Here is a 20098-nt window from a genome sequence, read left to right as displayed (position 1 = left end):
GGCTCTGGGACCATTTGAGTTTGTAAACTCTGGATTAAATAATCCCTAAAGACAATTCAATTCCTTAATATTTATGATAATATGAATATCATCATTAAAAGAAGAAAAATGTGTGTGCATACACACAGTAACACGTGTATAAACACATATTCACTAAGTCCCTTATGGGACGATTTATTAAAATGTAAAAAGCAAAATTTCTGATCAGCATATATTTATCTCACTTACTACTGGGTGAAAGACATTGTCCTAGGCCTTCCTAGTAGTGGAAATAGTAGAAATAGGAGACTGAGTCTCAGGTGCTAAGAGGAGCATAAACGCTGAATTGCAGTGAGGAGGCAGGGCAGACCAGAGAACACAGTCCACTCCTCGCCCAGCTTCTGCACCCTGTCCTTATTTCTGAGGGCAGCTTACTGGTCCTAAACTTCCCGGAAGCCCAGGAGAGGTCTACTCTCACTTCACACTATTCCAAATATATGTTCTGCTGTAGCTTGCACATAAAACACCCTGGGGAAATGGTGAAAGGGAAGTTGCAATTGAATAAACTCAAAGAACGAGCAAGGGAGCACTTACTGGTTTTCCCACAGCTCTGGCAGATTTCACGGATCATTCTTTTTTTCACATCCACATCTTTCAATTTATTAAAGTCTCGAAAAGTTATTATTTTTTCAGAATTGCCTGTTATCGGCAGAAGCCGTTCTTTATGAACATCTCCTATGCCCAAAGCCAGGACACAAATTCCAAGACCTTTCAGTCTTTTCACTTCATTTGCTACATTACTTCGGGGATCCCCAGATGTGATAATGAGCAAAGTCTGAGGGACACCAGCATTTCTTCTCCCACCAGCAGATGCATCAAACATACTGCTCACACGTTTAAGGGCAAAAGCCATTCGCGGACGCCCTTTGCTCTTGTCAATAGTTTGAATTTGAGTTTTCAGCTGAGTTTTATTCAGAGAGTTTTGCAACGCAATAATTTCCTGGTAGCGGCTCCCAAATTGAGCCACCCCAATTTTCATTCTTTGAGACTGGGTGTCGAAATTATCAATTAAGTCTGACAAAAAAGTTGTCATGGTAACAAACTCTGAATCAGATACCATATCAGAGCCATCAAAAAGGAAAATCACATCAGCTTCGGGAAGGTTACAGACTGCAATAGAAAAAAAAACACAGAAATTATTTTCCTCATGAATCCTTTTAAACCATCACTTTATTCAAAATACTTAAATTGCTTTGCTAAATCCCCTTATTAGTAGCAAATTGAGATGAGCTAACAGAAAAGAGAATCACTGATTGGTCCTCAAAGAGAACAAAAAATAGCAGGAAGGGGAAAGATTAATATAGCTTGCTTCAAACTTTAGTAATTTGCATGATTCATTTCAAAAGACACTGAATGCCACTCAGAGAAAGAAAGAAACTTGAATAGATTGAATCTATTCACTAAAAGCTAATTGCAAAGGGTAGAAGCCCCTCGACACACCCAGAATGGAACGTTCACTCAAGTCAAAGTAATAGAATCGAAGTCCTACTCTTAGCACTCTTTTTACTATTAACGTTACTACTTGACCTTTGTGTTGAGAAGTATAATTTAAAAAATTTTTGGCATATAATAGCAATTAATATTCACAACCACCTTATGAGGAATTATGCTAATTTTGTAAGTGCAGAAATGGAATCCAGAGCTTAAGTGACTTGCCTAAGAATACAAAATTAATAGGTGGTAGAGCTGACCCCTAGACCTTGAGACCTTTTTTTGCCCTTCAATTTGGCACTTTTTTCCACTGCTGGATTTTTCACTGTCTTTAGAATATCATACTACAAATATTAAACATTTATGGGCAAAATACTGATGACCAGTAAACAGAGCATTGGGTCATTTCCAGGAGGTCCAATGTGAAACCTCCTTCTACACTTAGTTTCCAGTCAAACATATGATTGGGATAGGAAAAGAACTAAAGTGAATGCTGAAGATAATTGAGGCAATGGTTTGGCACTGTCAGACAATTCTTTGTAAATGTAGCATGGCAGACGCAGGATGGTCTTTAAGGAAAGATAGATCTTCAAGGAAAAACTTGCTGCCCAGCTTGGGGAAAGTGGTCAGCAGACGGCCTCCAGATATCTGCTCCTTCAGTGTCTGTCTTATTGTAGAGAGAACCCTTGCAAAGGTCCTTCCCTTCAGGGCAGTCCATATCCAGTGGCTAAAGTAATAAAGGGAAGCCATTTTAGTCTGATGCTGGGCAACTCAGATTGGCAATATTTGGAGTTTTGTCAGACTGCAATGTGTTTGACTTCCTCCTCACCTGCTTTCCTCCTTTCTTTTATAGCTATGGATCTCTAATAAATCTAATAAATCTCTAATTAATCTGTAATAAATCTTCATTGCCCAAACACCATCTCAGCTTCAACTTTTTGAAGGCAGGTATGGGACATGAGAATAAAACATCCCCCTACTCCTTGGAAAAGACTCTCATCTTCATAATGTATCAGATTTGGTGGGGACCCAATGATGAATAAGAAGTCAAATTTTCCCAAGGACCTCATAGTCTTGTGACAGACACAGAAAAAAAAACAACCAGTAAATACAGTAAAATGTGTTAAGTGTTGCCACCAGAAGAAATAAAAGGTGCAATGAGTTGGGGGATATAGAGGTAATGGGTCAGGAAAGCTTCCAAGCAGAGACTGAAACTTGACAGACAAGTTAGATACAGTTCAATGAAGTGAAGGGCTAGAGGGTTCTAAGAGGATATAACAGTGTGTGCAAAGATGTGATGGAATTTCAAAAGGACATAATAGATTATAAGAAGGAGAGAGGTAAGAGATGAGGCTGATGAGATGGGCAAAGACAAGGTGGAGCTCAGAAGTTTGGAATTTGTCCTGAGGGCAGAGGAAAGCCTCCCAAAAAACTATACATAGAGGATGACAAAGTTCAGTGTGTGTTAGAAAGCTTGTTCAGGTCACAGTGTTGAGAATGGACTGGAAGGTGGCAACAAAGATGATAGGAAGGCCAGGTTTCAAAGTGGGAGTCCAGGAATAGACCAGAACTGGCAGAAGAATTGAGTCTAGTTCTGCTGCCTTGGGAAAGATCATAACTTTTACTTAGCTAAAGATGAGCCCACCATTCAAAATCTCAAACCAAAGAGCTTAATTAAAGAAGGTAGAGTCCTTGGTGGTCAGGCATAGTTCACTGAGCAGAGCAAATGCTGATCTGACACAGGATTTGGGGGAAGAGTTTGTTTGGGCTTGGACTGGTTACAGAGATTGGGACGGGTTAGCATCAGTCTTAGAGGTATGATTTGTGTTGGGTACGACAGCAGGTTTTAGGTTGGTTAGAGGGTAGAAAGTAAGAAGGAAAGGAGGAAAGGAAGAAGAGTAAGAAGGAGTGAGAATGGGAATGAAGAAGGGAAGTCAGTTAACTGATTCATTTGTGAGGTTAGGAGGACTGGGCCAATATAGGGCAAGGATTCAGATTATCCAAAGAGGCACATCAGCCATCCATAGATGACTTCTTATCAATCTCTGATGCTTCTGAGATCAAATGGCAATTCTCACCCTTTCCTCACCCAGATGGATGCCTCCAGTCTACCTTACCCCACTATTATCTCACATACTCAGCTCAGTGTCCTTCCCTCCCTGGCCCTAGCAGTCAGTCTTGATTATCCCATGTTCAATTCCCATGTCCCTCCTACTACTATCCCGACATGAGACCACTTGAACTTCCTGTAGCCATATAGGTTGCCTATAACCCCATTTAGAGGGCCCTGGATCCTGGAAGGCAAAAGTCTATCTGTTTAAACTATGAAAGGCTCCACTTGAGTTTGGCTTGAAACTGACTCTGGCCAGCTACATTGAAAGCATTAAGCAAATTGAGCAGCATTAGTAGCCATTAAGTGGTGTAGGGCAAATATGACCCTAAGAAGAGTTCCTTTCTGTCAAGAAAAAGTCAACAGTTTGGTAAGACAACAAGGAGTGCTTCTGAAACCTTCCTGTATATCTTTGCAATGCATGCTGTGCAATGGGAAGGGACCTCATTCAACTCATTTCTTTACAGAGATGAGAAAACTGGCAGACTGAGCAATTACATGTTCAGCCTGTGACTCCCAGGGAATGGGAAGTCAACACTTTTTATTTATGTTTTTATTAAACTTTTATTCTTACCCCCATAGAAAATTGACAAATAACTTACCCTCTCGTGCATTGGCACACAGACTTTCTTGTATAGGCTGGTAAATATCTTTTAGTTTGTCAAAGTCATCTACATGGATAGTATTCTCTTTATTCCCTGCCATAGACTCAAGTTCATCTTTGTTGGCCTTTCCAACACCCACTGCATAGATGATGATGCCCTTCTCTCTTAATTTCAGTGCTGTGTCATTGAGCTGATTTCGGTCATGTGATTCCCCATCAGTGATGATAATCAGCATCTGTTTTATATTTTGCTTGATGCGGCTGCCATGTTCCTCCTTGAACAGATTGTCTGCATGGTTAAGAGCCCTGGCGGTGTAGGTATCCCCACCGGTGACCCTGGGTCTTCTCAGATTCTCAATGATTGCTGATTTTTTTGAGTAGTCTTTAAGGTAGAAAAGAATCTCAGGATAATTAGAGTATTTGAGAGCTCCAAACTGAACTCGGTCCGGGCCAACATCTGATTTCTTCACTAAATGGACAGTTAGGTTAATCATGCTTTCTTGCTGTTGAGAATTGATGCTGCCGGAGTGATCCAGCACAAATACAATGTCTAACTGTTGAATCCTTTTACAATCTGAAAGAAAAAGAAAGTGGGATTACACACTTTCTGCAGCTCATTCTACAAAGGCTACTGAGATAGGGAACAAACTAATATTTGCCGTGAGTCTACTATGAGTTAGACACTGCATTGCATTTAGTTCTCAGGAGTAGCTGTTGCCATTTTTCTGATAGAAGCTAAGGCTTAGAGGAGTGCAACTGGTCTAGGATCATGATTCCAAGAACCTTTGTACCTTTATCTATATGACTCCACAGTTGGTGGTCCTTACATCAGACCACTTTGTACTGCTAAATCTCATTAGAACATGTCATGCTTTTTGCTAATCATGCTTTCAATTGAAAGGAAATGTCAGAAGCTGGTTCAATGCCAATATTTTGAGAAGACATGACTGATGTTTACCAAACTGGTCTGCTGTTTTATAGAGCTCAGGGGCTCTTTGGATAAGCTGGGGCTTTGACCTTATTCCCTCTGTTTTCAGCTGTCTTCTGAGTTCCTGGTAGGACTTACCTTTCTAAGTGTACCATGCCCTGACCTCCTAAATCAGAACTCAGAAAGATTGACCCTAAGGGACTGCTATGGCACCTATCACCTTTTCCCTAGTCCCAAACCCTTCTCCACATTAGAAGCCAAGCTGCTAATCTGGTTGGGTTTCCAAAGAATGGCCCTCCCCACCACCTTCCCTTATCTCAATCACTTAAGCACATGCTTATCAAAGTTTTTCTTTCTCTACTCTCCACCCTGCCTATTTGGCCTCCAATCCTTATATCTGACTATGATATCATAAATTTTCAGTCTCAGACACTCTGAATTGATTGAGTCCCAGATATATCTTTAGATAAAGCTGGGGAGATGAACAACTGAGATTCAATTACTAGTCAGGACTTGGTAAATACTTAAGAATTGATTTAGTGTATGAATCAGCTGAAATTTCACTTTTTCCTCAGATAACACTTGTGCTAAAGACAGGGCCTCCACAAATACTACATTTGTCAAAATTAAGAAATGCCTGGAAGATCCCTGATTTTAAAGGTGCAGCCATAACTAAAGTATGCCTTTCTTAGAATGTCTGGACATTCCCAAGAGTTTTGGAATCACTGCCCCTTCTGGAGGAAGAACAAGCTCTAATTAAGCTGCTCTGAGGGAAATGTTAGAGCTAAAACTCAGAGATCACAATGATTTCTGAAAACTTCACACCCATAATTCTGAAGAATAAGGTCAACGAAAGAAATATACAACAAACTTATTAGTAACTTCAGTTTGTTCTCTTAGCTTATTCAAAGCACAGATAACAGATTTCAAAGTTTTAATTCTATGTGTAGATTCATAGCAAGTTGGCATTCAAGAGCTATTAATCATTGATAGCATCAAACTGAAGTTTGCTTAGTTTGATTTGAAAAGTTCTATAATTCAAGAGATAAAAATGAGGATTTCAAGCAATCAAATAAAAAAAAAACAAATAAAAAATTTCCAAAGGAATAGATACATATGTAGGCAAATCTAAAATACCTAATTGGCAGAGGTTAAGAAGAACAATGTGAAATAATGAAAATACACACCATGTCTTTTAGATACACAAGGTGTGGGGGAGGGGGAGGTCACAGTCCTCAATTTAATTTAACTGAGAGGAAAATAAATTTGTATTTCTAATTATTTATTGTTTAACAATAGTTATAGGTAGCTAAGAAAAAAATCTGGGAAATCATTTGGGATTAAATGGCTCTGGAAAGTCCAGGCATGCAGGTTTTAAAAAGTTGGAAGTTGAATGTACTTGGTGACTTTCTTGGAATATATTCAAAGTCACCAAAGCTGACCTTTTTGTTTCCTATGAAGACTAGCTGCCAAAAGTATTAATCTGGAAAATCCCTAGAATTCATAGGTGTTTTTATATAGCATTCACAAGACCAAACTTAACACTGAAGTTCAGGTAAGGGGCAAAACCCAGAATAAAATACATAATTCACTCCCCGATCAAGTCAATAGCTCATAGCCTTGAATCTTAAAGGATAACAGAATCACTTACCGTAGAGAGTACACACACGAAAGACGAGTTTACTTTCTATTGCCTTTAGATGATCATAGTTCTCAACCTGGAAAACCAGGTTGCCATCTCCACTGATCTCCTCTAGCTGAGTTCTATTGGCACCATACAACCCCACCGAGAAGATGGTCACGTCTTTGTTCTGAAGTTGTATAGCAGGATCTCGCACGTCATCCCGGGATTCTCCATCCGTGATAAGGATGAGAAACTTTTTGACACCGGGACGGGCTCCCCTGGGGAACGTGAAGTATTGTGCCACAAAGGCCAGCGCTTGTCCAGTGTTAGTCTTTTGACTCATGAAAGGCATTCTTTCTATTGCATCAGAAATGTCTTTTAGTGTTAAGTATGTATTAAGCTGGAACTCTTCCCTGGGATCAGTACTGAACTGAACGACACCAATTCGAGTTTCGTCAGGACCAATTTGAATCCTAGCTAGAAGGTTTTTCATGAAGTTTTTTATTTTCTCAAAATTTTCAGTTCCTATACTGCCAGAACTATCCACCAAAAACATGATGTCAGCCTTCACGTCTTCACACCCTGCATGTTATTAAAAAAAAGAAGAAGAAAAGAAAGAAAAAACTGGGTTGGCATGGTGTTCAGAATAAGTAGAAACAGTAAAGCAGAAATAAATGCACTAATCAGAAAACACTGAAAATTGACTTAAGCAACTGCTTTGCCTTTGAAAATGTTATTTGCTTCTTTAGCAGTAGCTGGCTCACTAGCACACTGAATCAGAAATGCATCAAAGATTAACCAAGGAACAGTAAAGAGAAAAATGCAACTTACAAAGTGTGTGTTCATTCATCAATCATTCATTCATTCATTATATATTAATTCACAATTCTTGTCAGTGAACAAAATGTCAAGCGCCAGGCTATAAGTTAGGATGCAATGGTGACCAAAAAAGAAACCAGGCCAAGGTAATCAATTTCCTGTACTCATAGGACTAACATAATGAATTCTACTCATAGGATTACTAATCCAGAGTTTTGTGTATGCTCTTGAAAAGCAATATTCCTGGCACTCTTTAAGTCGAATTTTTTCTAGGATAATTTAAAGTGATTTCATAAACACTATAAATTGACATTAGAAATTAGGGTGAAAAGCTCTTATTAGAGATAACTGTTTGAGTAAGCATGTATATATTCAACATGGACTATTCTCTCATTTATACATAAAATCTGTATATAGTCCAGTGATCAGAAATTGACACATATGTGTATTTGGACATATATCCATATGGAAGTGGACACACACATATGTTCATATATACTCACATATAAGACCAAGTTTTACACATCACAGGAAAAAACAGTGTTATTAATTCATGGCACATTTGTTGTATATATTTATATATGTACATATATAATAGTAAATATATAATTGTTAACATGTATCTCTTTATTCTTATCCCCTTTGTCCATCTGTCTATCTGTTATTTCTGCCAACCTTCTTACTAGTCCTTTTCTCAACACTCAACTTCTCGCATGTTACCCATCCCCTACTACTGTAAAGTAAAAAATTAGCATTGACCATCAAAGTATAAAGAGACATTAATAATTTTTGTAATAACTTGTATCATGTAAAGCCATCCCTCTGCTCTACCAGGAGGGATTGAAACTGCCACTTTAAAACCCAAGATGCCTGGAGCCACCTTGAAAGTCCTAAGTAGGACGTGGCTGAGGATGTTTGCAGTCTTGGCAAAGCCTCCCTGTTGGGTGGTGTGGAATACTGTCTTCCATGGAACACATGTAAAAGGAATGGACTTGAACAGGCAGTTTAGCTTTCACAGGCTCTACCTCTTCACATCTTGGTGGCAGAAAGAGCCTCTTAGCTCCTACTTTCTGTTCCCCCATTCTTCTCTACTAATGGTCTGGATGCAGCTGGAGACTCTATTTCCTCCCTTGAAGCTAGATGTGACCACGTGACTACGTTTTGGCCAATAGATGTGAGCAGGAATAATTTGGCCACTTATGGGACTTCCCAATAAGATAAAAAACCCTAATGTGGTGGACTCCCCTGAACTTTCTCTCTTTCTGCTGGATGGTTTAAGAACTGTACCTTCAATTCTGACCTAAAAATGGAAGCTCTGTGTTCCGGGTGGACCAGCCTCTCTACTAGCCCTGGACTGCTCACCTCTGGGATATTATATAAGAGAGAAACAATACTCCGTAACTTGTAGTTTAGGTTTTTCTTATTAACAACTGCTTAACCTGTCCCCTAACCAATACACTGTGCCTCACTCTATCTATATCTGAGGCTAGTCATCTTGTCCTAGCTCTTCAAACTTTGGTTGCTTGGTTTTCCTGCTTCTCTTATGGCTCACTTCCTTGTCCATAGTTTGTCTCCCCATCCAGGTATGGCAGTGTTCAGTTACCTGACCTGCAAAACAGATATTGCAATTCTGCAGATTGGTCTAGGGCCTTGAATGAACCTGAAATACAATCTACGTTGTGCTTCCTGAAAACTTTCCACTCTTATTGGCACTGACCCCAGGAAACATTGGGGACATGTAACTCTTGCATTCTTTATAAGACATCCTGAAAACCAAACTCAAATACTGCCCATAACAAGGCAAATGAACAAAATTGTGATTTAGGATTTTATTTCCAATACTACCTTTTTTTCTTTTTCATTTTTGTTGTTCTTATAGTGACTCAGAGAAAATTAGAACACATTTCCATTTTATAGTGAGTCCAAATAATTTTGGATACTCTTCCTTTCCTCTTTCAGCTCGTGTGAATACTGCACAGCTCCAACTCGGACTGTGTCTGGGCCAATGTTAAACGTTTCCTCATTGGTAAACACCTTAAGCAAATTATTCGATAGCTTATTATTACATAACATTATGTGCCTTGCACTCTTCTAAGTGCTCTGCATGCATCATCAACTCTACATTTCACAATAACCCTACAAACAAGGAAGTCAAGGCAGTAACTTATTCAAGGTCCACAACTAATAAGACATGAAGCTGGCACTTGATCCTTGGTTCTTCCCTTTTCTCAACCAGTAAGTTAACACAACTCTCAGCAGGCAACATTTTCTTGTGCTAATACTAGCAATCAACACATACAATATTAAATTAGTAAGTCACTAGGTTAATAAGATAACAACCAGATACAGGAATTAGCAAGTCGCTCTTCCTAACTTTGGCACTCAATCTTTAGTCAGAACAAAACTGTGAATGTGCTTCCATTATAAATGAAAATGGACAATTGGTACATTGTACAAGATATGCATTCATACTAGAAAAATAGTGGTTGGTGTTTATTATGCTAAGCCCATAAGGACCCTGTAATGTAGATATTATCCTTGTTTCATGGAAGTTTGAGGCTCAGGCAGAAAAGTACGTTTTGAGCCTTTTACCTAAATCTGCCTTCAGCTCATGTGTGAACACGTATGTATACACACATACACACACACACACACAACTCACACATGGTTCATAGCCTTTTACAGCCCAGAGCCATGGGCTTTGTCAAGGCCATCACTTTCTTAGCAACCTTCCCTATTTATGACTTCTGAGATGGTCTCTGCACAAATTTCTAGAGGGATTCTCCAGTCTTGGTAGCTGGTTTTCAAATAGGAGGCTCAATCCCTCCATGGTGATAAAGGAAGTAAGCTGCAGGAGAGCCAGCCAGACAGCAGGTCACATCATGGCCACTCGTCTGCCTGAAGCAAATGGTGAAGAAATATAGAGAACAATGCCTGGTTTGTTTTGCTTACCTTTTTCAGTACAGATGCTGTGAACCACTTCATTTTTTATGCCTTTTAAAGAATCAAAGTTCTGCCCAAAGCTGACCCTTTCTTCTCCCCCAGCAATTTGTTGCAGTTCTGCTTTATTAGCATTGCCAATGCCAATGGCATGAATGATGACTCCTTCAGCCCTCAGTTTCTCTGCAGGTTCCAGGACATTGTCCATAGACTTTCCATCAGTCAGCACGATGAGGTAACAGGGAACCTTACTTGTCCAATGCATCCTTCCCACTTTTATTTTTGACAGCGTAAAATTCAGGGCGGCCCCAGTATAAGTGTTACCGTAGAGCTGTTCGATGTTCAAAACAGCCTTTCTTAAGTCAGCGTCATTAGAATAGACACTGATAGGAATTTCCTCTTTCAGCTCATGTGAATACTGCACAGCTCCAACTCGGACTTTGTCTGGGCCAATGTTAAACATTTCTATCACTGCTAACATGAATTTCTTGATTTGATCAAACTGTGTTGTCTGGATGCTGGATGAGCCATCAATAAGGAAATAAAGATCAGCCTCATGTGTGTCCACACAGCCTGCAAAAAGAGAACAGAAAGTAGAAAATGCATTCTCTGTTAATAATAGAGTATCTGGAGAGAGCTCAAGTTGTGGGTTTGCAGAGGAACTTGAGGCTGTGGCGGCTCTGAACAGTGAGGACTCTGCAAAAACCCTGTACAGTTCATCAGGTATGTTCTTGACCGTTTTCTCTTATGATATTTACATGACCTTGTAAGGCAACTGAAACAGGGCAAACTGTAATGGTTTGTCTAAGGTCACACAGTCAGTAAGTTAAAGAGTGAGGACCAGATTCCCAGGTCCCCAGGCTTTGTTAAGTAGTTTTTCTAATATTGACATTGGCCTTATCATTTCCTGAGAAATGGGATGGGATACATCCACTTTCATTCTGATTTTCTCAACAATCTCTTCCTCCCAGAGCAGCCAGAGTAATATGTTTGAAACTAAAATCAGATCATATGACTCTCCTACTTACATGATTTATCATTGAATTTAAAATAAAAAAATCTAAAATTGGTCTGAACGTGCTCCCCTGCTTTTCTCTCTGACTCGATTTTGTGCAATTCTTGCTCACTGTTCTCCAACCACATGAGGTTCTCTCTGCTCTTTGAACATGCTCCAGGGCTGTTGCACTTGCCCTCCTTTCTTTCTGGAATATTCTTCCCCTCAAACATTCACAGGGCTGATTACTCACTATCACGAATGTAGCAACTAAAATTTCAGCTCTTCAAAAAGACCGTTCCTTATTCTTTGACAAAGGCATTTCAGTAGTTATCTGTGTTATTACCCTATTTATTTTGCTTTCTAATATTTTCCTTTCTGATATTATATAATTCATTTGTTTATGAGCAAAGCTTTTCTCCCACCATAGAATGTCAGGCACATGACAACAGAAACTTCATCTAATTCTCCCCTTTTGCCCAGGACCTACCTAGAACAGTGCTGGTATATTGTACGATATAAATCTATACATCTTAAACAAAAGATCCCTCAGTGTCCCTTAATCATGTTCTATAAAAGCAGGTTCTATAAAAATGTACTCAAATTTTAATAACCTATTTACTACTCCATCTAGACATTTATCCAAAACTGCAGGGTAGGACCATATTTTTAAAACTTAGTTTATGTGTACCATTATCTGGCTGAGTGCATGAATGAATCTTTAAAATTCAAGACAATTTAGTCATTTCAGAATTATTTTCTTTCTTTCTTGACAGTTTTAAGCAATTTGTAGCTATTAACACTGCTTCAGGCTGAGGGTAAATGTTCCTTAAGAAGGGAGAAATATTGGAAATAAGTTTGACCCTGAGAATGGAACTATAAAAGCAATGCATAAAAGATTAGGGCAAAGATAAGCAAAGTTATCTGCAAAAGACAGGGTTGATCTCAGGCCAGCAAAACCCGAACGGAACAGAATGATGTGACTTACAGAAAAAAGAGATGTTTGTCAGAAGGAAGGTAGTGATGGTTAGCAATAAAGGAGAGAAAAAAAACGTGACCCACAGTAGGCAACCATGGCAGTGTTCATTCAGCCTTGATTAGAGCTGTGCTGCCAAAATGCTAACCAGCCTGTCAGCTACATGCTGTTTAAGTGTAAATGTAAATGACTTGAAATTAAAAATTCAGCTTCTCCATCACACTAACCCTATTTCAAGTGCTTAACAGCCTCATGCAGCTAGTGCTTAATTACCATATGGGACAGCATCCATGGAGAACATTTCTTTCATTACAAAAACATCTACTGGATAATACTGAATAAGGGTGTGTCCCCTGGCCCAAGGCCTTACCTGCACGATTATATAGAGAGAGCTAGAGCTACAGATGCATATGGTTAATTTTTTGTTGTTATTTTTTGTATATGACTAATTTTTAAAAAGAGGCATCCACCCATTGGAATTGGATGCCACTAGACATTTCTATCATAACACTAACTCTTTTGCTCTGACCCTACACACTCCCAATAGTCTTTTGAGATTTAGCTTCTCACTTGGCATATCTACAGGGAGAAAATGTGCTAGGTAGAGGACATGAGTTTCCAGGCCTCTGGGCACTGGTGGTTCTCATTGCTGTTACAAAAATAATTGTCATTATTTTTCTATATATCAGTGTCTTGAGTTAGGTTAATGTGAGTCTCCCCTTGACTTAATGAAATTTTATTTATTACATTGATCACTTACTAAATGATAGATGTAGCAGATGCAACAGTAACTAAGTCAGATACAGACTGGTTCTCTGTGCTTTGTTCATTCTGAAAATGCAAATCTGGCAACCTGACTCATGAGCATGGCAAATTTATTAAGGTAGTGGTTCTAAAGTATTACTGGCATGAGCTGGTTGAGGAGTTTATAAAAATGCAGATGCTCTGTGCTGGTTTAGAAAGATTTATGTACCCTAGAAAAGCCATGTTTTAATCCTAATTCCATTTTGTAAAGACAGCCATTTCTTCTAATTCCTATTCAGTAATATATGTTGGAAACTTTAATTAGATCATCCCCATGGAGATGTGACTCAATCAAGTATGGGTATTAAACTTAATTAGGTGGAGACGTGTCTCCACCCATTCCAAGTGGGTCTTGATTACTTTACTGGTATTCTTTAAAAGAGGAAGCATTTTGGAGAAAGCTTCAGAATGACATAGCCACAAGAAGCAGAGAGTCCACCAGCCAGTGACCTTTGGAGATGAAGAAGGAAAACACCTCCCATGGAGCTTCATGAAACAAGAGGCCTGGAGAGAAGCTAGCAGATGCTGCCATGTTCGCCATGTGCCTTTCCAGATGAGAGAGAAACCCTGACTGTGTTTGCCATGTGCCTCTCCACTTGAAAGAGAAACCCTAAACTTCATCGGCCTTCTTGAATCAAGGAATCTTTCCCTGGATGCCTTAGAATGGACATTTCTATAGACTTGTTTTAATTGGGACATTTTCATGGTTTTAGAACTGTAAACTTGCAACTTATTAAATACCCCTTTTAAAAGCCCCCCCCCTTTTTTTTGTATATTGCATTCCACCAGCTAGCAAACTAGACATGCCCTCAGAGACTGACTCATCAGGTTTAGAATACGGCATGGCCTCTCAATTATTAAGAAGCTCCTCAGGATACTCTGTCAGTGCTCTGTCCATACCCCCTTGAATCCATTTCCATTTTTGTGCATGCCAGCTCTGAGTGCTTTCTCCCCCAAGGCTAGCACCTGTCTTTTTGTGGCAGGCTGCTCTTGGATTGCTGGTACCCTCTGGTACTTGAAGAACCAGAAGTGTCTGGAAATTTATATTCCTCCATGTGTGCTGGACCATAAACTCTTCAGCTATATTGACCCTGACCAAGACAACTCTAAGATCTGACCTCTACTGCCTCTAGATTGCCCCCTGATATAAAGCCAATTTTACTCTCCATGGACTTTGCTTATCATCCTTCCCTTCCTGGTTACACTTCCTTACTTCCCTACAGCTTTCCTGTTTTTCCTGGGAAAACTTCCTAATATATAAATTTCATATGACTCCTTGTCTGGCATCTGCTTCAGAGGAACCCAAATGTGCTGGCTTGAAGGGATGTATGTTCCCTAGAAAAGCCAAGTTTTAAACTAAATCCAATTTTGAAGAGGCAGAATAATCCCTATTCAATACTGTATGTTTGAAACTATAATCAGATCATCTCCCTGGAGATGGGATTTAATCAAGAGTGGTTGTTAAACTGAATTTGGTAACGACATGTCTTCACGCATTTGGGTGGGTCTTGATAAGTTTCTGAAGTCCTATAAAAGAGGAAACATTCTGGAGAATGAAGGAGATTCGGAAAGAGCAGAAAATGCTGCAGCACCAAAAGCAGAGAGTCTACAAGCCAGCGACCTTTGGAGATAAAGAAGGAAAATGCCTCCCAGGGAGCTCCATGAAACCAGAAGCAGGAGAGAAAACTAGCAGATGATGCTGTGTTCACATGTGCCCTTCCAGCTGAGAGAGAGAAGCCCTGACTGTGTTCACCATGTGCCTTCTCACTTGAGAGAGAAACCCTGAACTTCATCAGCTTTCTTGAACCAAGGTATCTTTCCCTGGATGCCATGGATTAGACATTTCCATAGACTTGCTTTAATTGGGACATTTTCTCGGCCTTTGAACTGTAAACTAGCAACTTATTAAATTCCCCTTTTTAACAGCCATTCCAATTCTGGTATATTGCATTCCAGGAGCTAGCAAACTAGAACACCAACCTTAGACAGGCACCAACATTTGAGAGTCACTGAAGTAATGAGGAACCACACAGTGAGGCCTTTGGGAAGAGGGCCGTCCCTCTTGGCTGACTCTTGTCCCAGCCTTGGTCCAATACCTGCCCATTCTGAATTTCTATGATGATAATGACAGCTTTTTGTCACATCTTTGTAAACTCCCTGAGAGAGACACACGTAGTTGGTACCAGACCAAGGTGGCTGCCAGCTCCCACTCGCCCCTCCCTACCACTTGGAAGGAAATGGGTGGCTTGTTTCTGGCTGCTGCCCTGCAAAGTGTGCATGCCACATGAAATCCAGGGCTGCCCCAGGCTGCACCTTGAACCTGCCTGCAGTTGATTGGTATGACTTTGACATCAGCCCTTAATATCAGTGGAAGAGCCCAATTCCTCTCCATGTGAATGCTGCTGAATCCCAGTTCTAATTCCTTGAAAGCATTTTATCTGCAGAGGAAATATGCAAAGGTAGCAGATTTCTCAGAATTAGGTAAGCACAGAGGCACATCAAGCATCTCTCGGCATGTAGTTTTGAAAAGAGCTCAGTAAAATTATTACAGATTCGTAAAGTACCTTAACTAGGTAGCTATCACTAGAATGATGGGGAGAAAATAACAGAAACAAAACAAACAAAAAAACCCCGATCAAAATGTGAGGAAGCAAGCATGGTTGGACAAAAAGACATGGGTACAGGATGATACCTGCCCGAATTTTATAACAGCAAAACACCGGAAATGACCTATATGACCTATAATTCAGGATAGATTCAACAAATTATGGTACATACATAAAATTAAATCTTATTCCCAACCTAAAAAGAATGTTGTAAGAGAATATTTAATGAAGTAGACAGAACTTCATGCTGTATGGTTGCTGGAAAAGCAGGTAAGGCAGATAAATATGGACTATCTTCAGTAAACACTCTCTCCTTCTTTTACTAATTGGATCTCCAAGTTTTATCTGTGCATTGAACTGGCCCAAGTAAATAGTACCTTTCTCAGCTCTGATTTTTCCAACTAGGTGTGACATGCTACTAAGTTCTGGCCGATGGGATGGAGGCAGAAATGGTGTGTGTGACTTCTGAGGAGCATCCTGAGGCATGCCCTTTCCCTTCTCTTTCATCTTTCTCACAAGCTGGATGTGAATATGATAGCTGGACAAGTTACTTTGGATCATGAGGTCATTAGCAGAGAATGCATTAGAGGAGGTCCCTGGTGCCATGGTACACCATTACCAGCTCAGTCTGCTTAACTCTGGACTTGTTTGTGAAAAGATAAAAGAATTCTATCTTGTGTAAGTCACTGTTATTTTGGTTTCTTCTCTTAGGCATGGCCAAATATAATTTTAACTGATGACAAAAAGTTACCCAGCTGTATACCCCTGTGCTGGCCAATTAAATAGCCACTAGGCACACATGATTATGAAGAGGAAAATGAACTGAAATGAAATAAAATGTAAAATTCAGTTCTTCAGTTACATTAGCCACATTTCCAGGCTTGACAGTCAAATGTATCTAGTGACCACCATATTGAACGCACAATTGTATAACATTTCCATCATCACAGAAAGTTTCGTTAGACAGTGCTGACGGGGGTGGGAGGGAGGGGGAGGGGGAGAAAGGCAGAGGGGGAGGGGAGGGAGAGAAAGGGGGGATGGAGAGAGACAAGAGAAGAGACTGGAAGATAAAAGAAATATTAATATTGGCTTTATCTGAGAGAAAGCGTGCAGGAAATTTTTTTCTTTATGTTCACAATATTAAGATACTCTACAATTAACACATTTTACTCATTAACAGTTTTTTTGAGGTATAACATATATCTCAAATTCATCCATTTAAAGTGTATCGCGTAGTAATCGTTAGTCAATTTATAGAGTTATACAACCACCACCCAAATCCAATTTAGAACAGTTCCATACTGCAAAAAGTTCCATAATCCACTTGCAGCCCTAGGCAACCACTCATGCCTTTTATATAAATAAAAAAAAAATCTTAAAAACATACCAGTTTTATCAAGGTCTATCTGTTCAGCACGGGTAGAAATCTGAGCCCATATTTCATTCCGGAGCTTTTTCTGGAAGGTCTTACTATAAGTTTCCAGCTCTGCATAGGAATTCAGTGTGGTAATCATCTGTCCTGGAGGGTAGGACACTATTTCTTCTAGCTGGGTATTGTTAGCTCCTTGGATGCCCATGGAAAACATGGTCACGTCATCCAGCCGAAGCCTCAGTGCGGCCTCACGCACCTCATCATCCGACGGTCTGTTGGTGACCAGAACTGCGATCTGAGGCACCCCTTGTGCCCTTCTACTGCCACTCATCTCCGAGAAGCCTTCAGTCCTCATCTTCTCAATGGCAGCTCCAGCATTGGACTTCCCAGCCTGGAGAGAAAGCTTCTGGATTTGCTGCTGAAATTCAGATTTCGTTGCGTTTGAGTTCAGGAAAAACATGGTCTCAGTGCTAGTGCTGTAACTCATTAGTGCAAGCCGCATGCAGTCATCCTTCCGGTCCACAGAGGTGATGATATTCTCCAGGAATTTCTGCAGGTGGTGCAAATTTTCTCTGGTACCAACTGATTCATCCAATAGGAATATAAGGTCAGCAAGTGAATCTCTCTCACAGGCCATGGGGATTGGAACTATGGAGAGAGAAAAAGTGTGAGGATTAATATGTCAATGACCCTGAGTGTGGTAGTTAGGTTCATGTGTCAACTTGGGCCAGGTGAAGGTGCCTAGATCTATTGCTGTGGACATGAGCCAATGGTACATGAACCTCACCTGTTGCTCATTACATCTGCAGTCAGCTAGGAGGCGTGCCTGCTGCAATGAATGATGTTTGAGTTAATTGGTTGGTGCTTAAATGAGAGAGTGCAATGTAGCACAGCCCAAGCAGCTCAGCATACCTCATCTCCACACTGGCAGCTCAGCTCAGGTCTTTGGAGATGCAGAAAGGGATCACCCCAGGAAAGGTTGTTGGAACCAAGAGGCCTGAAGAGAAGGCCAGCAGAGATTACCCTGTGCCCTCCCATGTAAGAAAGAACCTCAGTTGAAAGTTGGCTGCCTTTCCTCTGAAGAACTAATGAAATAAATCCCCTTTTATTAAAAACCAATTCATCTCCTGGTATGTCGCATTCTGGCAGCTAGCAAACTAGAACACTGAGTGAGAAAGATATTTTACATATTGTCAAAATTCACTAGTGGAACCTCTGTTCCCCCTCATGTAAACATGACAGGGGAAGTTAGCATTGGTTTCTTTTAGCAGAACTAGAACAAAAGATGATTTAACTAGGCCTCTAAGGTCATAAACTTCAAAGGCTTTACACATGCTGTTCCCTCTGTATGAAGAGTTCTTCATACCCGTGTTTCTACTGCATCTCACCACTATCTCAGCAACGACTCCTTGACCGCTCTCACCACCATCTCTGACCTGTACCACCACCATCCCACCACAATCACCACAACATCAACTCCATGGCCATATGGTGATTTGGAGCTATTATGTAGCCCAGAAAAACATGTTCTTAAACCTAATCACACCTATGGGTATGAACCCATTGTAACTAGGACCTTTTGATGAGGTTACTTCAGTTAAGGTGTGCCCACCACAATCAAGATAGGTCTTAATCCTATTACTGGAGTCTTTTATAAGTGGAAGGAAATTCAGATACAGAAAGAGAAAGACATGGGAAGCAAGAAGCTGAAGGTCAATGGAATCTGGAAGAAAAGGGAGAGGCTAGAAAAGGCCATCATGTGCATTGCCATGTGACAATCCGGGAGCCGAGGACTAAGTAACTCTACAGCCAACCCCAGAGTGTCAGGGTTTTGAGAAGAAAGCATTGCCTTGATGATGTCTTGATTTGGACTTTTTCCTAGTCTCAAAACCATGAGCTAATGAATCTCCATTGTTTAGGCCAACCCACTGCATGGTATTTGCTTGAGCAACCAAGGAAACTAAAACACCACCAGTGTCTCACCACCACCACCACCACCCTTTTAAGTGTTGGGATGCAGAGATTAGTAAACAAAAATCTCTCAGAGCTCATATTCTATGGGGTGGGCATATAGTTAGATTATATTATTTCAGACACTAATTAGTACTAGAAAGGAAATGAAACAGGTGACTCAATCAGGTGACTGTGTTCAGGGTGTTGGATGGGAACTAACTTAACTGGAACATAAAGAAGTTAGGGATATTTGCTGGATTTTTTTCTACCTTTTTCCCCCCAATTCACAGGAATTTCTATACATGCAGATTTATTATTATTCCACAATACCACAATACCACATACCACAATATTAATAGCAGAGTCTTTGTATAATGTAATGAGTAGTTTTTCTCCTTTTTCAAATTTCTCATTGTATACATGGAGTACATACTGCTTTTTTTTTTTAGTAACAGCTTTTAGAAAATTAGACTACCTTTTTTGAAAGGCAGAAATTCAAGTCATAAAGGAAAAAAATAACAAGTCATTCAAAATACTCAGATTTAAAACCACCTTGAAGCTATGTTGAACATTATACAAAAGTTTTCTCTATCTGTACATGCTAAATGAGGTAGAAGAAAGGAATGATTTGGGAAGAATGTGTTAATGCTATATCTCCTATTTTTAAGTTGCATCCTGCTAAATTTTATTCTTAATTGTATTTCAAGAAAGCAAAAGTAGAGGGAAACAATATAATTCTAAAGTTCAGATAATGTTCTTATTCATGAGTTAATAGCTACTGAAAATATATTTCAGAGGTTAGGAAGAGGAAACTATTCTGATTTTTAACTATTTGTTGATTGATCTCTACTGAAGAAATGAGGTGATTATCATTACTATATATTCTTCTCTCCTCACC

General features: G+C 39.9%; 1 protein-coding gene across 1 annotated transcript in view; it reads right to left on the bottom strand.

Annotated features, from left to right (window-relative positions):
- COL6A5 (collagen type VI alpha 5 chain) overlaps positions 1 to 20098 on the bottom strand; it is a 118200-nt gene that overhangs the window by 71027 nt on the left and 27075 nt on the right. The window contains exons 4-8 of the mRNA XM_077130093.1: positions 17263 to 17895; positions 10508 to 11068; positions 6764 to 7318; positions 4183 to 4758; positions 574 to 1149 (exon numbers count right to left, since the gene is read on the bottom strand). Of these exons, the coding sequence (XP_076986208.1) occupies positions 574 to 1149; positions 4183 to 4758; positions 6764 to 7318; positions 10508 to 11068; positions 17263 to 17895 (2901 nt within the window). The remainder of the gene's footprint in view (positions 1 to 573; positions 1150 to 4182; positions 4759 to 6763; positions 7319 to 10507; positions 11069 to 17262; positions 17896 to 20098) is intronic.

Source organism: Tamandua tetradactyla, chromosome 15, assembly GCF_023851605.1.
Source record: "Tamandua tetradactyla isolate mTamTet1 chromosome 15, mTamTet1.pri, whole genome shotgun sequence".
Classification (NCBI taxonomy): domain Eukaryota; kingdom Metazoa; phylum Chordata; class Mammalia; order Pilosa; family Myrmecophagidae; genus Tamandua; species Tamandua tetradactyla.
Note: the sequence above shows the minus strand (reverse complement) of the source record. Positions and strands in the feature narration are given on the sequence as shown.